At 40.3% G+C, this 20040-nt stretch overlaps 1 protein-coding gene across 13 annotated transcripts in view; it reads right to left on the bottom strand.

Annotated features, from left to right (window-relative positions):
• The window catches only part of TRIM2 (tripartite motif containing 2), a 129178-nt gene that overhangs the window by 13130 nt on the left and 96008 nt on the right, over positions 1–20040 (bottom strand). For all 13 annotated transcript variants that reach the window (XM_080384896.1, XM_080384888.1, XM_080384898.1 and 10 more), the window contains 5 exons: positions 18649–18800; positions 17772–17952; positions 13972–14695; positions 4673–4776; positions 3213–3380 (listed from right to left, as the gene is read on the bottom strand). In XM_080384896.1, the coding sequence (XP_080241022.1) occupies positions 3213–3380; positions 4673–4776; positions 13972–14695; positions 17772–17952; positions 18649–18800 (1329 nt within the window). The remainder of the gene's footprint in view (positions 1–3212; positions 3381–4672; positions 4777–13971; positions 14696–17771; positions 17953–18648; positions 18801–20040) is intronic.

The raw sequence follows: 20040 nt of genomic DNA, 5'->3' as shown, positions 1-20040 counted from the left end.
AGAGTTAAAAAAAGCAGCTAGCCTATATAAAAATTTATAAAGACTTTTCCACTGTAGAAGTAGAAGGTTTAGGGCTTTAAGTTTAGCTCCACCAGTCTTATTGCTGTCTGAAAGGTTCACAATTGTCAGGAATAAATTTACAGACTTTCAACATACCGTCTTTTCCTGTTTGAGAGCCTCCCTAATGCAGAGGTACAGCTTTGTCACACATTGCAAGGTCACACAATACACGGATTTATCATTCATGTGACTTTTCATTCAACTGTGACCACTTAACCACACTCCACAGAACTATTCCTATCTGAACATGCAACCAGCCTCAAGCAGCTCCCTGCTTAATTCTTCTCCTGAGACAAGAAAAAATAAAAATCTGACAGATAAAATGTTTCCTTTCATCTTTCCTCATTCACCTAAACTTGATCTTAACTTGACGTGCAGCCCTGTTTGGCTGATAACAAGCTACCTTAAGATACAACCCTTCAAGATTAAAAAGAAAGAAGTTTCTCAGCGGACCAAGAATCATGCTCTTGGCTCTGTTCTCCAGTTCCTTCACTAGGTTTGACCACCACCACTGGCACGGAAGCTAATACTGCTGCTTCACCATGCGTTCTTCTCTCCTTAGCCTAGCGATACGTCTTCTGTAACAGTTTCTTTAAGCAGAGTAATTTTCAGAGGAAGCCAGCACCACAGCCTTTCATTTTAAACATGAAATTTAAAAACTAAAAAAAAAAAATAAAATAAAAAAAATTAAAGAAATTTTTAAAAAGCATTTTTTAAAAAAGCTCGTGTTTTGGTGCAACCTTAGATTAGAGTTGGTTCACCTCTGCGTTCTGCAAGTTTTACAGCCTTGAGAAAACAGACCTCTGCCTCTGTTGCTACCAGCAGCTGCAGAAGGTGACACTTCTTTGCCTGGCAGTGGAGGTTGCTGGGGTGAGTCAGCCCAGTGCTGTTATCAGGGAGATGCCTGGGCCTGGCTCCAAGGGAAATTTGCCTTCTGGCTCACATGACTATTAAAATGCTGCTACGGGAGAGCAAGTGTCATTAAATACAGAAGGAATGGGACGACAACAGTAATAGATTAAGTTCAAAACAGCCCCCTAATAATGCCGGGTTGACAACTAGCAGACCACCTGCATCAGAGATCTTACACAATGACTTGCAGGCACAGCCCTTTGAAGGGGAACACCACCATCCCTTTATCTGTGTATCTTAGCAAGGTTGCCCAATTTAATCTGACAAAGCCCCTGGAAAAATTGCCATTGCCAACACACAAGAAATTACAAGGCGCTGCGCAGATTCCCACAGGCTAGATCTGTTTTATACATGTACAGTGCTTCAGCTAGTATGATTATGCCTGTCCTCCATATATAAAAGTCTTCTACAAGCATTTGTATATTTTTCTCTCATAAATATAGTCTGTTGTATTCAATCTAAAAATAGTATTTTATATCAGTGATGTTTCATCTCATTTCTAGTCCCGAGAACTATAAAGTCCGATGCATTAACTTGTATTAACCACGCAAACATTGCCAACTTTACATAGCTCTTACGATTCAACAAAAACATGAACTAAACCCAAAGCTAGGCTCCATGTCAGAGGGAACTACCTTAATAATTCATTATTTTTTTTCCAATACCCGTCTCCCTGTTGGTAGTACACAGCCCATAGAGTCCTGGCTCTTCCAGAGCCATGGCTTTTCCCTCCAGAGCTGGCAGCATCCAAAATGCTGGATTTACAGCATGCCTTGAGAAGGAAGGAAAACAAGCCCTCTATGTGCTGCATCCAGATCAAGCCAGTTCACATTGAAGATGTTAACAACTATTTAAAACATGCTTAGGTTACTCAGAGTATTTGGATTCTTAACTAAATTACATCTTTCTTTGGTTTTGTTTTGGTATCTTCATTTCATTCAAGGACTTCAGCTAAAACCAAGGTTTTCCTGTGTAGCTGTACATTTTCAAAACTACTTGACAAGGAAAATCACATACTCTCTGCAAATGCAAGTAATTTGTATTTTTTAACACTTGCATTGCTTATTAGTATTGTTTTGTACACATGTCTGTTTCCCAGATGGAGGTCGTTGAGGACTATGCAAGCACAATTGCCCATTTGCTATAGCATTTGTCACTTTGCAAAGACTACTCAAAGGCAGGCCATTTTTTGGTATACATGTGAGCAGCTCAGGGCTTGAGTTTTTTTGTCATTAGGCTGCCAGAAAATGAGCCAAAAAGGCAATTGCCAATGCAGGACTCTAGAACTAAGTAACCGTGGTAGAAATTTCACTACAGCTCCTTTATGTCACTGAGCAGTGTGTACTGTTAACCTCTGCTATAGGTGGCTATTTCTAGCATGCCTCGCCAGACTCTGTAACACGCACTCAGAGAACAGCACCAAGTGGAAGCAACTTTAAATTCTCTCTGGAATTGCACGTGAACCCAAGCAAAATAAATATTGCAGGTTGGCAAGCACCAGTGTAGTGTAGCAGCTGCTGCCTTATTTTACTCCTATTAAAGGGATCGGAGTTACTATGAATGTAAGAGGTGCGCTTTTCTCAGAACTTCTGCTTTATGAAACCTAAGACATTATTACTGCCTTTCAACTTTTCCAGTGCACATCACTCCACCTAAAACACTCCTGTCTATGCTGTAGCACTGGAACAACATCCTGCGTTGCCTGCCCTTGCATTTATTACCAATAGGATCACACATCAATTATACACTTGATTTGCAGATAGGTATGGAGTAAATAGAGGAAGTCATCATCAGTCTGCTACATTATTTTTCTCCTCTATATATCACTTAAGAGCCTTATAAGTTTTTATGTCTGTCTGTGTGTATATACATACATGCACACACCTTTCTGTCTAATCAGCATACTAATGATATGAAGGCTGTTGAGCTGGTCCAACTAGACTTGATTACGCTAGCTATCCTTGACTTTAAGTTACAGAAAGGCATCCAAGCACCTAGTATGTAGGACTGTAAAATGGAACATATCATCTCTGCTCGGTATAACATTAACATCACAGCTGTGACCTCCTCCTATTAATTATACAGCATGCCTGTGTCATGGGTTTCCACATCACAACAATGGAATCCGGACAATGTTACAACCAAGCTATGTAGTTTCTTAACAAAAAATAAAATAAAATTACTTTGCATTCCTTTGTAAAACAGAGAAACCTCAGGAGAGTTCACATAGTAACTTGTACCTTAAACTTTCCATCTGATGAGAATATGCTAACCCATTTGTTATCATAATCTGCAATAATGATGTCACCACTGGGATGCACAGCCACTCCTGTTGGCCGCTGCAACTGGCCAGGAGACCTTCCTCGTATGCCAAAACGGCTTTTGAACTGTCCATCGTTGGAAAATATCTGTAACAGAAAACATTCATTTTAAAATTGTCTGCATAATAACATAATCTATTTCTTGGAGATTAGATTTTAGTAATGAACACTACAGTCAGGAAGAGAGTTAGGAACGTGAAGCACTTTTACACAGACCATATTTGAAAGTTATATGCCTAATTTAAGAAGAGGCTTCCACCTGGGTCCTAATTTCAGAATAAAGACGTTCTCTGCACTTACATTGCACTGTTTCTTCAGTGATCTCAAAGCACATTACAAACACCAGTGAATTAAACTTCACAATGTCCCCCTCAGCTGGAATGAAGTGGCATATAGCCATATTAGACATGAGAAAACCGAGGCATTGAGTGACTTGGGCATAGTCAAACACTAAGTCTGTAGAAAAGATAGGAATAGAAGCTAAAAGAGAATCTCAGAATTTAATTATTCGGCTTGGGGATAAGTATCAGGCCATTTCCTCAGAGGTGCTTTAGCCATTAAAAATTTGGTCCACTGGTTGTGTCCCCAGGACAGGTAATTAGACACTGAAGTTCCTCTAAGGTGGCTGCATATTACAGTGTGTGTGGGGGCTGATGAATATTCAACTCTATCTCTTTGAAAAGGCCTGGAAACAAGTTCTTACTACATGTGGCTTGCTAGTTCTCACATACTGAAGAACAAGCCGCACACTGCTGCCTTGTTCATTGCTACCACATGGGCAGCCTGAAGAGTGATGACAAATTGTTAACGGTAAAAAAGATACATGGCAAGCAAAAGAAAAAACACAGCTCGGCTTTCACACAGGTTACAGAAGCCAAGAAATCACGAGTGTCAGGGGCGCTACCACAGAAAAGATTTAATCATGATATCAGACAGAAAAGTCAATTAAGTAGACAAAAAGCCATTTGAAAAGGACATCTACATGCTTATGTTTTTACTTGTATTTACTTAGGAAATCATATTTATGGCACCTTGCCCTAGCTTTATACTTGAAAACACAGAGTGATAAATTTACAATGTAAAATCATATTTACAAAAAGGCATTTTTCCAGATTATTGCACTACTTGTTTTCCTCATTCATTGCCAAACATCACACGGAAAGGAAATAAATCTGATATACATACTAGATATAGTGAACATCTGAAAAAGATAGCTGCAGGTCAAGAAGATGGAATGGTAATGGATGATAAACAAGTTAAGCTTCCTCCGTATTTTCAAATTGAATTGTTCAAAACGTATCTTTCCTGGACTACAAAGGCAGCAAAGGTGTGGGGTCAAGGAGAAAAAGAAAAATACTGGAAGTGGCATATCCTCATACCTGCACGCACTGGTTGTTACTGTCTGCTATTAATACTTTTCCATTTGTAGATGCAGCTACCCCTTGAAGGTTTGTAAATTCCCCTTTGTTTCTTCCTTTGGTGCCTAAAATTGAACACAAAGCACATAAGAAATCAGGTTAGACAGGACTAATCAGTTAGGACCTAAATGCCAACACATGCATTTATTATGTCCTTGGTCTCTGTTTTGAAGAGGTCTTATCACTGCTGCAGCTTCAAAGAACCATCTCAGTAACAGACACACATTTCTAAGTACGAGCAGGGCTTGTTCTTACTCTTTGGCATGTACGCCATCTAAGCCCCCATCAACCTTTTTGGCCTTCACACATCAAAACTTTCACAATTTGTCTCTTGCATGAGGGAACTAGTGAAATGTTTTTCCTTAAGCAATGACCTTTTCTTCACCTGTGGATTTTTGTTCACCTGAGAAGGCAATGAAAGGAGCGGAGGCTAAGATAAGAACCTGGACAGATGACAAGGGTTTATACAATCAGCTAAATCTCCTCAGTGAAGTCACAAAGCTGAGATAAAACATATTGGTGATCACTTTGGATGGGGCTGTTCCAAGACAGGGAAGTTTTCTGTTCACTCATACACAGTTCTCAGTCATAGGCTTTAAAAATTCCCTTTGAAGAGAAACTCAGGTGAAGAACTGGTTTTGAATGACTGGAACATGTGGGCCAATGAAGAACACCACCTGGAAATGGAATACTCCCGCAAGGACCTTGGATGGTTCCAATAAAGCAGCGTACACACAGAGAGGTCCCACTTTTACCCAGGACAAATACAACAGTGATTTACATATCACTGATAAGTCTTTTCCTCAGTGGCTTAAGGGGATAAGGAACTGTAAGATGTCAAATTTTCACAAGAGTTCATTAAATTTAGGTGCTTCATTACTTAAGATGTTTGTTTTGAGATGGTCCAAGGAGAGTCACACAGCAAACCGTTGTCTTTAAGAAATCAGTTGTAAAGTAGCTGGTCCAAATTACACCTGGAGCACAGGAACAGTATCCAAATTCCTGCTTTGTTTGTAAAGGAGGCTCAGGGGTCTTTAGACAAGACCACAGTTATGATCTTGGACCTCAAGGTTATTCATGATGAATGAATAAATTCTGAAACAAAAATATTCTGTAAGCTGCTCTCTCCAAGACTTGGATACAGTGCTATTTTTCCTAGTGAAGTATTTTTACAAGAATTCACTGGCTGCATATGAGACGTTAATTGGTTTCAATATATGGTTTTAACTGAAAAAAACTTGTATTTTTATTTTAGTCAGTCCAAAATATCCTGGAGCCCAATGATTAAAACTGTTTTTACTGTGATGTCCAATATAAAACATATATATTTGCTCTAATTTGCATTTAGCTTTCATTAGGGATGTGTATGTGTCGCAGCACTATCCAAACTAGCCGGCTGCAACAAGGCTTTTACCATCCCATCCCAGGTTAACTTTCATAAGCAGCTCCCACACCTTGCCCCAGCACAGCCACCAACCCCCCACAAGGTTTCAACAGTTCATCTGCTGTCCAGGATGTTTCTTCAGCCTCTTCAGGCCAGCCTGCCCTGCTTCACACCTTTGCTGCATCCAGGGTCTTCCTTCTCCAGGCTCCTCTTCCAGCCAGCCTCTCCTCATCCAGGCCCCTTGCTTCTCCCAGGGCCTCTCCTACATCTGGGGTGCTCTCTCTCCTCCCTCTGCTTCTTCCAGGCCTCTCTTCCTCCAGTGCTCTCTCTTCACCCAGTCCCTTCCCTCCCCCTTAGAGCTATTTATCTACTCAGCAGAACCAGCCACAGCTGCACCTTGTCCACATCAGCCAGCCCACCACCCCTGAAGCCAGCCCACAGCTGTATATTATTAATGTTAATTAACCCAGCTTCATTCCTTTACAATTCCTTTACATGTATGCTAGTTACAACCCTTCTTTTTGCTGCGGTGATGGCTATGGGATGCATATTTCCTGTCACTGGCTAACAAGTAACATTCAGTTCCTCTGTGCTTGGTGTTGCAAGCATGTCCCTTTGTTTCAAGGCTTGTTTTCTTGAACTCCATATGCTCCGTCCTCTAAACAAGGCAAATACTTCTCAATTTTTATACTGCAAGGGGAAAGTACATGCTCTGGGAACAGTGAGTTACCAATTACGTTACCCACACTTGAGCCATTTCTGTGTATTCTTTTAACGAGCAATGCCTGAGGGATGCATGCAGTGATTTTTTTTCCACCATATGCTGATGATAAGTTTCCTTTTTGCCTTTTAGCCAAAGAGAATGGATGAAAAGGGAGAAGCATTCCTTTTACTACTGAGAGTAAAGGGAAAACATTTGTTAGCAAAGAAGAGGCATAAGCTAGAGCATCTGGAACCAACTAGCACAAGCTTTATGGAATGTATGCTCTTTACCCTTAGAAAAACGTTCTTGAAAGTCAAGGAATTTTATTTTTAGAGATAAGAGAGACCTACATAAAGAGTTACTCAGAGTGTTCAGTGGAACCTTGTAAACATACATCAAAGGCAAAATAGAAGAAATTACCCAGGAATGCCATAGTCACCTTTCACAGAAAGTTTAAGAAATAGTAATTTATCAGTATAGTGTGCAGATGAAACTCAGCTCCATGCAACGTCCTTGCACGTAGCACTTTGCAGCTCTTAAACCCATCATGTAGGTCCTAATTTGCACACAGGCCTTTATATAGTCCCCTCTGCAGTGGCACAAATTTCTCTGACAAAGAAAGCGGAGGTTAGTGAAACACAGCTTACTTCCTAACTTATGTTCAAGAAGAAAGCAGGTAACTTTGAACTTTCTGATTTGAATAATTCACTATGCCAGCAAAGCTCTGGATCCAAGCACAGTCAGTGGCTGCAGTTCAGATGACAAGAGGAATGCTTGTCGTAAAGTTGCAGTTAAAAAAAAAGCTGGAAAAGCAGGCTCCTGCAACTGCCTAATACCAAAGGATGATAGCTCCTGCCTGTAAACAGAGATTCCCGTCTTATAGATGTACCTTCCTGAAAGAGAATCTTCAGCAAAATTTTTACTGCAAGATACCACCCCCAGTATCAAGGCACCCCATGCTTTGCCTTCTCATCTCTCAGCCACTGGCAGTCACCCATCTCTCCTTAGCCAAAGGAGGCACCAACATGTCAAATACACAGGGGTGGAACCAGAGGACGGTTGTGGGATCCTCATTCCAGTGTTTCCCAAGCAGCCTGGTTCAGAGGTGAAAGCCTGCGTCTTTCGTGCCTTTCTGCCCAGCCCTAAGGCCCTCCTGGGCTCAGCTACTGCGCGGCACAGAGGAGGAAAAGACAGAGATTTTACTGCAACTTCTCTGGCAAGCTCCTGGAGACTGTGAGATGGCAGCAGAGTTTTCAAAAGGGGAAGGCTGAACAGTTATTAGGAAGCAGGTCTATGGCCTGTGGAATAGCTCCTTTTATACCATCTCCATATACAGATAATAAACAATGACATTTGCTTTAGACTTATCTAATTCCTTCTGGTATTACCGAGTGTAGCCTGCACAAACCAATTAATTTAGCTTTGAAGATACGCTTTCAACAAAAGAGTATCCATTTGCAGCTCAAGACAACCTAGCATACATATAATGCTTCATAATTTCTTCTTTTATTCTTGCACAACAGAGGCCAGATTGAATTTCAGCAAAAAGAAGCAAGAACAAAATTTAAAGCCCATTAACATCACAGGAGAAGTTAAAAATCACGTCATGTAACTGCAATAAGAATCTGCTCTGAAAGTGCTGGGCATCTGGACAAACCTGTTGTACAATGTACATTTTTCATGCTTATAGTAATAGAGGGAGTGTTTTTTGCTTTGTAAGTTTTACTAATATGAATAATAACCTCCCTGCTTGCTAACCTAGATTTACCAGCTTCCTAAAACACAAAGAAAAACCGTGTCACTGGCCCCAGCAGGAAGGGAATGGATTCAGAGATACAAAAACCCTGCAGAAAGATTACAGATTAATGGGGAGACTTCAGAGGTTGCAAGTAGCCACAACCTGTTGTGTAAGTACCACTCCTTTCCTGGCTACAACACTTAGAATACTTCTTTTTGGACTGTTCCCTACATGGTGCTGAAAAAAAGGATAAAACTAAACAGCGTGGAAAGGTCTATGCACATACTGCATAGACAGGTATCATGGAGTTGTTTTTCTTGTTCCATAGCTTGTTTCTTTTTTCCTCAGAGTTCCAAAAGATATTTCATCAAATCTTACACGTTATGAGGACGTGATGCTCTCAGATACAACTTCAACACAAAAGGCTGTGTAGTAAAACTGCACTGAATCAGATTGTTAACAAGCTATGTGCATATTGTAAAATAAATGTCAGTGTTTCTAATCCAAGTTCCCATGCAAATGTACATTTTAAGATCAATCATTCTGTTGGATGAAGGCACACAATGTTTGTAACCTTTAAAGAGGAATGACTAATTCAGTCGGAACTCTGGCAGATAGTCCCCGACTACTGGGGGCTATCCCCTATTGGGCTGTTTTGTATTAATTAGCTTTACACAGCATCTGTCCCTCAGAGCTTGGCCAGGACCACCTCAAAGCCTTGCTTCTGCAGCAGAGCCCCTGCTGCCACAGCTAGGTATGCACAAATCCTAGAGGCAGGTGCATCTCAGAAGCAGTTCATTACTGGAACAGCAGCAAAAACCTGAATGACATGAGTTGGACCAAGACCAGGTCTCTGTTGTCAGGACATCAGACCCATGCTGGGGATTTTGCCAGCAATGTGATGTCACAGTTCTTCACCCCCTGTCCGGTACAGGTATGATTGCAAAACTATGCCATGTAGACCTGGGCAAATTTCACACTGGCTATCACAAACCCATAAAGAGTTCATCACAAGCCTCAAAGGGATGTGAGCTGACGAACTGGAAAATGAAATTCTATTTCCCCACTACTAGGCATTCCTATTTCTACAGAAATATAAATTCTGTATAGAAAACATCTTGCTATTTCACACTACTTATTAATGGGGTTTTTCCAGAGTTCTGAAACAAAGGATGAAGAGCAACTGATGAAAGTGCATCAGAGGGGCCTCTGCAATCCAATGCAGAGTTTCAGGCAGAGGCCTTCAGAGAAAATTAAAGAAACACTTCATCAAGAATCTGAATCCCTTTGCTCCCCCTAAGCCTGCCTTTAAACTGCACTGAAGCTATTTTTACACAGGCCTTGCTCATGAGTTTTTATGTGGAGTAAGTTCAAAATAAGGCTCCTATTTGCTTTCAGCATTGGTAACAGACCAGAAGACAACATCAACACCTAGTAAGGAGGCTGACAGAAGGCCCTTTTTTAAAAAAAAAAGTATCAGAGTGAATTACATACATCAAATGTACCAGCTAAACTTAGATGCTCAGTTATATGACTGAACAGACAACTAAACACAGTCTGAGGAAAATGAAAATTGAACTTTCTAGCAGAGAGCCAAGTCCCCATCTGGCTGTATCTGATGCCAATCCCAAGTATAAATAAACGAAGAGAAAAAGCAGTTGAAGTGGGAAATAGCAGCACTGCTGCTAAAAAGCTTCAAAGAACCCAGTCACGAAAAGTGCCGGAAAGGAAAAAATACCACGGCATACGGCACAGCTTGGCAGAGCTAGAGCACAAGGTGGGGTCCTGGACAAAGCAGCTAACTGGTGCACCCATGGCTCTTAACCCTCCTTTGGAGGACATGGAAGAGATTTACCAGGAAAGGTGGAACTGGCTGACGCTGTGAGCATCCCTCACCTCCATCTACCTCTGCTCAGCATGGGTCTAAGGCACAAAAGCAGGGTAATGGAAAAGAGCCTTCCCTTTCACTTCGGTGCTTCCTACCACTTGTACAGGCAGCAAAAACCATCACACAGCAATTATTTTCTGGGTATCGTATGCACATTCTTGTTTTCATTTGTATAAACTAAGTACATTTTACACAGATACTGCATGGACACACTCTCAGAGATCACGCCTGTTTAAAAAAAAAAATTAAAAAAGGTTGAGGATATAAATGGTTGAGAGAGGAGAAAGCAAGAAATACTCTGTTCTTGTAAATAATAAATTACATGAATGTATGAATGTGCAGTCAATAGCTTGACCTTAAAAATGTCTGAATAGAACCACATGTCATTTTAAAAGCCATGAATAACACAGAATTGGCAACAGATACAACACACAATTCCCCATGAATGAAAGCACTTAACTGTACTAATGTTGTATTAATGCTATCTCTGTTAATACTAGCAAAAGAACAATCTTCTGCTAGCAGCTGATCAATTTACTTGTGTATAAAAGCCCCTATATTAGCATATATATAATAGCATATTCCATATACTTGGATGCCCATAGGAATATTACAGTATGGTTCTCCAACACAGCTGTACGAACTTCTGGCAGCCCAAATATATTAAAAAAATAATAATAATCCAGATTTGGCCAGGGCTATCAGAAGAACTCAACAATGGGTTCAAAATAGAGCTACATAGTCGTGTTGGAAAACAATGATAAACTTTATTTTACATTACCTCATCAACACATGAGCCAAACCTTAACTTTTTGAAGTGAGCTGAAACGGGAACTAAACGAACTCTTGAATCCATGAAGGCAATCCCTGTGAAAATGTCAGAAGTTTTACCTGTCTTCATTAATTTTGCATATTTTGGAATAGTGTAAAAAGCTAGAGCATTAGAGCTGTGATGGCTTAAGAGACCTTTCAGGCGATGCATACATAAGCCCACAGAAGCCCAGAGGGACATCTCTATGTCCGGTCATTCCGTGAAATGGGTGGCTGAAGACTGAACACGTAATATGATGAAGTATTACTCTCAGCTCAGTTTTTCAATAAAATAGCAATCCATATATCCCAAATGTGGACACTCCTGAGAGGTTTTATCAAGCAAAAACTCTTGAGGCATGTGTAGCTCTTGTTCTAATTATTTTCTTTTCTTTTAGGGGGGGGGGGTTAGAATGGGGAAGAAGGGGAGGAGGCAGAACTCCAAAGTAAAGCACACAGTCATGGTTGCATCACAACAGAAAGAAAGGGCCTTGCACTTTTTGGAAAACATTTAAGAATTCTAGAGTTTATGGTGTGTTGGCGAGAATAGTTCTAAAAAAATGATAAAATTCATCAAACACCAGCACCAAAACCCAAACCAGAGCCATACCACTATTTGATAGTCAGGCTAGAAACTGCTCACTAGAAGCAGGGATACAGAAGCAGAAATCACAAGCTGAAATTACTTTAATGCATACCAAAAGCATTGTAATAGGAGTATTAACTGTTTTTTAAATCATTTCCGGAGGTTTGTTTGGTTGTTTTTTTTCAAGTATTTAGCTCTACAATTTCCACACCAGGACAAATTGATGCTTGATATAGGTGAACAAGAAGGCTTAGCATCCAGTGAGGGTGTCAGCCACAACGGGTAAAGGCCTCCCCTGTTACTCACAGGCACAGTGTTCCGCGCAAGCTTTCCCACCCGGCTCCTAGCTGCTACAGACCCACGGCCTCTTCCTGCTGCATCTATCCATGCAAACCCTTCTCTGTCTAGCACAGAACACAACACAGCTGTTCCAGAACAGATTAGAGAGATATTTTCTTTCTAGACACCGTTCAGACATTATTAACAGTTTTGTTTAACCCTGTCTCAGAAAGGACCAAATAACAAGCTAGGCTACATTTATACACACCCTCTGCCACTGTTACCAGTACCAGCTGTGAAACTGAATTTGGAAAGAGCCACGGGTCCCCCTGTACTTCAGCAGGAGCCTGAGGCTGATCGCTCTGCCCCGTGCAAGGGCTTCTCTCCCCATGCAATTGCTAACAGGGGCTCTGCCGGTGGTGACGACAGCAATAGCTTTTGCAACCAAGAACACCCTCCTGCTAGAGGAAGGGCTATGTCTGGGTACTCATTTAACAAAGGTCGCCTACCAGCTTGGGAAGATAAACCACAGTTACTGCCATGTAGGGCTGGCTTGACTTCAGTATGAACTGTTCTACATCATATTTCTAACTTTTGACTCGGCAGTCACCATAAAATTTAGCTTTAGTTACAGCAAAGCTGGATATAATTGCCTTTGTAAAAAAATGCTGCAAGTTGTTATATTTCTGGCGTCATCCTCTTCCTAGGAAATGCACTGGCCATCTGGGAGAGCTGGTCATTTTATGTGTGGCTTCATCCAAAGCCACATTGTACTGCCCTATTCGGCAAGCAAAGCATTCAGCATGCTTGCTGAATACGTTTTCTGATACAAAACCTTTACATTATTGCATGTACTCTCTATCAACACAAGGAATCTATTAGAAATAAAGACAGATAAGGAATCAGATGGACAGGGTTAACCAACTGACAAATGGTGTCCAGATGAGTTTTCAATAGAATTACTAAAAAAACCCACCCAGGATTAACCACCATCCATTCTCTGCTACAAAGGGGAAAGCCACCTTGCTAACTGGTTGTCAAACTTGCTAACACGTACTGCTGAAATCCTGGCTTGTACCTATTAAGAATTAACTTGCTTTTTTCTTCAGCTGTGCAAAGTGAAAAGTATTTTCTAACTATAGGAACAGACATTATACAAATACAATACCACATTGTACAGACCTTCCAAATTATGAATCATCATTATTATTATATAGCTTAAAACCAGAGTACATCAAAAGACCTGAAAGAAAATCACAGTAAATGATACCAAGATGTTATATTTTTACCAATCATTAGAAGTCCACAGATTTATAGGTAACATTATGCTTTATAAAGAACCAAAAGTATTTAGATACTGGGGGGAAAAGGCAAATAAAGGAAATTGTAATTTTGCCCTATGCCGACATAATGAAATAACTATGTATCACAACAGGATTTAGGCTATATAGTTCCAGGTTAATTAATTAGATTAATCTTTAGGGCAATAGTTTTAGAGAAGGAGTCGTCCTACTTCCCTTCTTGCCATGCAACCTTTTAAAGAAGCAATGTAACCTAATCTGAGGCATTGATCTTATTTTCATTTTATGGTGCCCATGAGAATACAGAAGAGGTGGTAAAATATTTCATCCCAAATCAAATGTATCCATTTCTCAACCCAAAATACCAATTAAATATTTGCTGCAAACAGAATTTCTGAATTACGTGCTTTAAAAATTTACATATGAATGGAAGTCAAAAGGCCTGAAGGTATTAGCAGGTTGCTCTACTTAAACATGTTTAACCTCACAGTAAATCAGCTTGTAGATTTTTTCATCTAGTTTCTCTGCATTGTTTTTAATTATGTCAATAGGTAGTGGACAAGTCACCTACCTACTCTGAAGATCAAATCATCTTCAATGGGATTCTCTTTTCTTTTGCCAGTGCTGTACATGCTTGCAGGTCTTTTCACAGCTTTCTGCTTCACATGACCACTGCCAGGAGATTTAACACGCCTCTTAACCCCTTCAGTGGTAGGGGACACATCTGCTGATCTCACCACTTTCAGTTTGAACGGGCTGCCCTTGATATGTTGGTCATAAAGTCTGAGTGACAAAGTGAAGTCCCCTTCTTTCTGAACAGTATACAAAAATTCGTAAGTGCCGTTTTTATTGTCAAGTATTTCTCCATCTGCTACACTCCCATCAGGCGTGCTCAGTTCAGCAGTGAGGTACGCGTTCCCAGATTTACAGAGCTCCCCATCTTTGTCCTTCGTTGTGATGGTAACGGACATGGGCTGTCCGATCACTGTTTGCCTCAGTCCCTCACCTGTGGCCACCGTTTCGGAGGCAACAGCATTGGTGGTTAAAATAGTCCCCAGATTGTGAATGGACTTCTTCAGGCCTTCAGTTTCCACAATGAAGTCCAACTGATCGTTCTCACGGGGCTGCAACGGGAAGTCCCGCTCAGCCAGTTCATTCAGCTTGTCACTCATTTGCTTCTTCACCAGCAGAACTTCGGTTTCAGTGCCATGGTTGAGGGCTTGGGCGGTGAAGTTGCTGCAACTTTTAATGCTTTCTTGTCCTTCAAGTAAGGTATCCAGCTGTGTCTGGAGGACCTGTGTGCATTACCAAACACTAGATTAGCGTCATCTTACAAGAACTATCCTGGTAAGATTTATCATGCTTTATATCTGAAGGTCTTTGTAGAAACCCAATTGATTTATTTTAGAGTTTATTTGAAAGTTTCATTTTAGAAAAAGTACCGCACTGATCCCTGACGTGTTCATGGAATATCATGCTGCAACACAAAAAATATGTACCCTGTACAAAAAAAACGCAAACATAGAAGCTTGAACCCTGCTCCATTTAACTCTCAGCACTCACAGTTAATGAGATAGTTTCTGGGAATTGAGCTGTGTACACAGAGGAAGAGATATTTTGGAGTCATCTGGCCCATTAATAAGGAAGGCTGCAAGAAACTTCTTGAAATTATTTCTTCACAACCAAGGGAAACCTTGGGTTACTCCACTATGGCGACAGACAAAGATGTATATCATCCTGGGGAAAAGTGTGATTCCTATCTAAGCAAGTGTAGAAAGGAAAAGCCTCCCCAGAAGAAGCAGGTAAATTGATGCCCCATTTCAGCAGGCAGGAAAGCAAAACCTAAAGGATGGGTTGTGGATATTGGGAAGAACTGGGTTGAGTAGCCTGAAATTCTGGTGGGCAGCAAGTAGCTACTCTATATTTAAGACTGAGAAAGACCTTTTATTACAGGCTCAGTTCTGACCCTCGGTCTAAAATCCTTAAAACAGTATTGACCTCAAAATTGTTAAGTGTGGGCTGGGAAGAAGGCTAACTCTTTTTTTTTTTTTTTTTTTTTGTAACCAGTTTTGCAATGAATTGGAAAAAGGATCCCTGAATTATAACAGCCTAGCAGAGAAATTCATGACAGTCAAGAAAGCCCAAAAATTCCAGCTACCCCACATACTCTCCACTGATGAAATCTCCAAACCAAAGTACCCAGTCACACATGTGGTATGTTTTTCCCACATAGAACTGTGAGGGCACAGACATTACTGTGGATCAGAGAAGTTACTTTGCTGACCAGCACTGTAAAGTAAGTATTTTCAAAACATTTCAATTGATTTTAAAGTAAACTTAGAGACTGGTTATATTTATTGCTATGAGATACTCTTCCCTTGCTGAGACACATAATGTCATGACATTGCATTCTCTGGCGTTTTTCTTCTGAACTGTACAAAGCTTTTCACCCACTGGAAAAAATCCTGGCTGATGAATTACTGACGAGGGAAAGTGATAACAACAGAAAATCTTTTGCAGGCAAAACGGAAGGAACAAATTTCAAGACTACACTGAAATGTCAAGTTATCTGTTTTTATAAGCATCTTTAGAACTCTCGGGGTTCAACACAAGGCATTTCTAATCTGCTTTCTCTTCATTCAAGGACATAAGTAGTTAAACAGATAGCATAGCTCATGAAGTCCCAGGATGACAAAAACTCCTATGCTTGGGATAACAAACTACAAAAAGAGGAGGAAGACAATTTGCAACTATGTTTTAAAACCATTATTTTCTCAATACAGTTTTCTTTCACTACAAAGATGGAAAAATTTAAATCCTACCACACACAACCAATATTTAAAATGTATTTAGAGCATTTTACACAAGGCCTCTTTCAGTCCACTGGACAACTGAAATTGAATCACCAACTTCCTTTCAGTAAAGTGTAGCCCTTTCATTTTTTTCAGTTTTGCAAAGTACATCATCAGAATGATGGAATATTTGGGTTTGAATTATTTTGCAGGACTACTATTAATTCAGAAGTAAAATCCAGTTTCGATTGGTCTTTTTTTTATACAAACAAGGGAGATGTCTCTTTTACTGCTTATGTGCAGCTTTTGTAAAAATTTGGTTGTCTAATGCCCAAAAGAGTTTTAAAACTATTTTAAATCCCTTTAAACAACAATAAGACAATTTAACATCATAGTCCATCTTCTGTGAATTTTGTACACACCCTGAGTATATTTGCTTGCTACGAAAATAAGTTTTTGTGACATCTTGGATACATTTAGATAAATCTGGCATCTAAGTCCAAATTTTTGATGCTAAAAGCTCCTCAGCTGCTGCTTAGCTCTGCAGATGACTAAATTCTGTGACCCAAGGGTTTTGGGCTCCCTGCACATCTTGTGCACATGTTAGTATTACTCCATTTTCACAGGCTCAGCAGTTCAGTACCTTCCTAATGGTGAAGCCTGTTCCAGACCCAGAAACGCACCATTCTTCCACTTCAGACATCTGGAGATGCTCAAGCTGCTCAGTAATTGCAGAGAATGCCCAAAGATGCCAATATTATCAGGCAGTCTTGAAACTCCAGTTGTTGATGCTACTTTCTTTTAAAGGCTACTTTGAGGGAAGAAAGCTTTCTTTTGTATAAAACAAACAACTGATGCCCAGGAAGACAAGAACTAAATTCTTTAATTTGCTTGATTCAGACTTACTAATCCCCAACAAAAACTCTACCCACCAGGCTACAGGCTTTTATTTGTAAAATGCAGATTTCTGTATTCTTCTTCGGAAGCTTAGTCTACAATATATAGGGGGAAAAACAGAAGATTAAATAATCCAGGTAGGAAGTAAAAAAGTGGATAGACCTCTGGAATCTATTGCTCTCTGCATTCCCCTGAGAAAACAAGATCTCCCTTCAGGTGTTCCAACCAGTGACATCTACTATGAAATATGTTACCAGGCATTTGAAAGGAAAACAGCGCTTTGAAGTGAAACAGTAAGCCTGCTCAGTTCTTTGAGAGAAATGTTGGCCTGTATCTTCATTGGGGACTTCATAGGATTGCTGCCCAAGGATTTCAGACTTTGCTTTGATGTTCTTATTGTCATCTGCACATCAGCATGTTGGTTTTAAGCAGATACCTGCTTAGTGTGTTGGCCATTTCAGATCCTCACATACCATGCACAAAGGGCTACCTGCCCATACAGCGCCTGGATTCCATTTCTAAGGCTGGGCACCCACAAGCCAGGCTCTGCAGCACTTGATTTCAGGAAAAAAGTTCTCCTCTGGATCTCAGACACAATTTGTCAAACTGGCATCCTGCATAATTTCTAAAAACCAGCCGATTAAATTAATAGCTTTTCATTGAAACAAAACATGCATCTTACTTTGTGTTTAAGGCCATAATTCACTTCCAGTTCCATAAGCAGCACGCTCTTTCGCACATTTAAAGTCTTCTGGAGTTCATCAAAAGTGGAATGAATGTCATCTACAATGCTAGCCTTTTGGTTGGTTAACTGGTGTATGATTTCAGATATAAAATGAAGTGCTGAGTCGATCTCTGGAAGCCTGAGGGAGGGATTAAATTACAAAGATTGCTGTTTCAAAAGTCATTAAACATTGGCCCTTGCCCTGGTATTTTTTGATGAAGCCATCTCATCAGCAGGCTGTCTTTAAACTCAGTCATTTCCCAGAAGTAAGTTTATTCCTTTTATAACCACACAGTGGTTTTGGTCTGATAAAATAAGGCTAAGCCAGGGCCCTCCCTTGTGGAAAGCCATTAGACTTCAAGCACTTCCAACAACGAGGCCTCAGACCCTCTGTCTTTTATGCAAATGTGACTACTCAGGAAGATATAACTAGATCTTCCTCATTATTTCTTTTTTTTTTTTTTTTTTTTTTTTTTAGCCTTTCTGCCACTTTAGTGTTTGTACTAGTCTCTTAAGCATCCAGTATTATTTATTTATCATGAAATTCATGACTGGCTAGTACTTTTCTCAACTTTTTAAGCCACTTCCTTGGAGGACACTTACATTTCTAATGGCCTCTGTTTTGTGAAAGACAGATAGGAATCTTTTGCTTTTTCCTGTAAACCCTCAGTGCATCACACTCAATGGATTTTTTTTTTTTCCTTATGCTAGCCTCACTATCCCTCTTTTCTAGGTAAAGGTCCATGGCACCAGCACATTAAAACATCTACCCAAAGTAACACTGGAAGCCAGTGGTAGAACAGAAAATGGAAAATAATCAGTGGAGTTTCCATACCTTTTGTTGACAGCATCCAACTGGACTTGGAGGGAAGCCTTGTGCTGCTCCACCACATCTTTCAGCGGTACCGTGGGATGCTCTGCATGTTCTCCCTCCGTACACTCCCGGCACATGGCTGTTTCACAGGACTGGCAGTAAAACTCCATCACCTGGAAAAACGCACAATGCTGAATTCAAACATGGCACCAGTAACTTCACTCAAAGCACATCTTACTGGGCCTTGAACTCATGTTTTTATCCAATCTCTGAGACAAAGTTTCTCCTTTCTTAGACAGCAATAGCTTAATGTATAAAAGACGGCTGTTATTCTTATATATTTCATATCAAAATGCCAGTTTAAATGCATTTTATTCTATCAGAAAGTGTCTGAACAGCAGCCTGGGAAACAGAATGCTGGCTTTCAAGGCTGGCCCCATCATCTTTATACTGTGTAACAGTAAGTTTTGGTGTCTCTCTCAATTAATCCATTAAACAACTCACAAAACCAGGGCATTCAAGTCACCTCACTAACTCAATCCTTAGTGTCCCCAGAGGATCAGCCAAAGAAAGTGTAAACTTAGGCTGGTTTTCATTAACAGGGCCACCTGCAGAGCATGAACTCGATGGAGCTCACCAAACAGCATTTTTATTTGCTCGAGAAAAACACCCTGAATGAACCAACGTGCTGCAGCGAAAAATCTCCATATCCCATTACTAATCCCTTAAAACCATCAAAACCTCATATCTGAGATTCTACTTAAGACTGCTGATCTACACTTGAAAGAGGAGGAGATTGTTTCAACCTGTTACGTACCCAGTAAGATGCTGTCTGGAGATAAAAAAAGATCTTTACATGTAATAAATACCCCAAATTCTGAATATATTCACAAAGCGAAAGAAACAGAAAAGTGCCATGCCCCAATCATATGTTAGCCAAAATAATGTACATATATGCAAATTTGGCATAGGGCTTTCTTTTACAGTGAGGAAGTCCTTGGGCACGAAGTATTTTAGGCTTATTAAAAGTATATAGGGAAGCTCTTAGTATATGCTTCAAAGCAAGATTTTGGCAGCTCTCTTGCATTCAGAACATAGCATCAGAATCTTTTAACAACTCAGCTGATGGTTCTGGCACTTAGAACTCTTGCACAGAGACAGTTGTGCTGGAGATATTGGTTGACAACAAGATGGTTGTGTAGAACCGCCTGTTTTCAAGTGACCAAAGGGATCTGTAATAGCATTGCACACAGTAGCTGGCTGCTTCAAGACATCTTGAGAATTAGGAGGGGGGAGTAAGAACGATGATTTGCATGATATTAGTATTAATAGGAATTTTCCTCTGATAAGCTCATTTCTGTCTTATTCCCATTCTTTCCTCTTATCTCATTTCACAAGATGTGCGATTCACAC

This window comes from Falco punctatus (assembly GCF_963210335.1).
Source record: "Falco punctatus genome assembly, chromosome: 1".
NCBI lineage: Eukaryota > Metazoa > Chordata > Aves > Falconiformes > Falconidae > Falco > Falco punctatus.
Note: the sequence above shows the minus strand (reverse complement) of the source record. Positions and strands in the feature narration are given on the sequence as shown.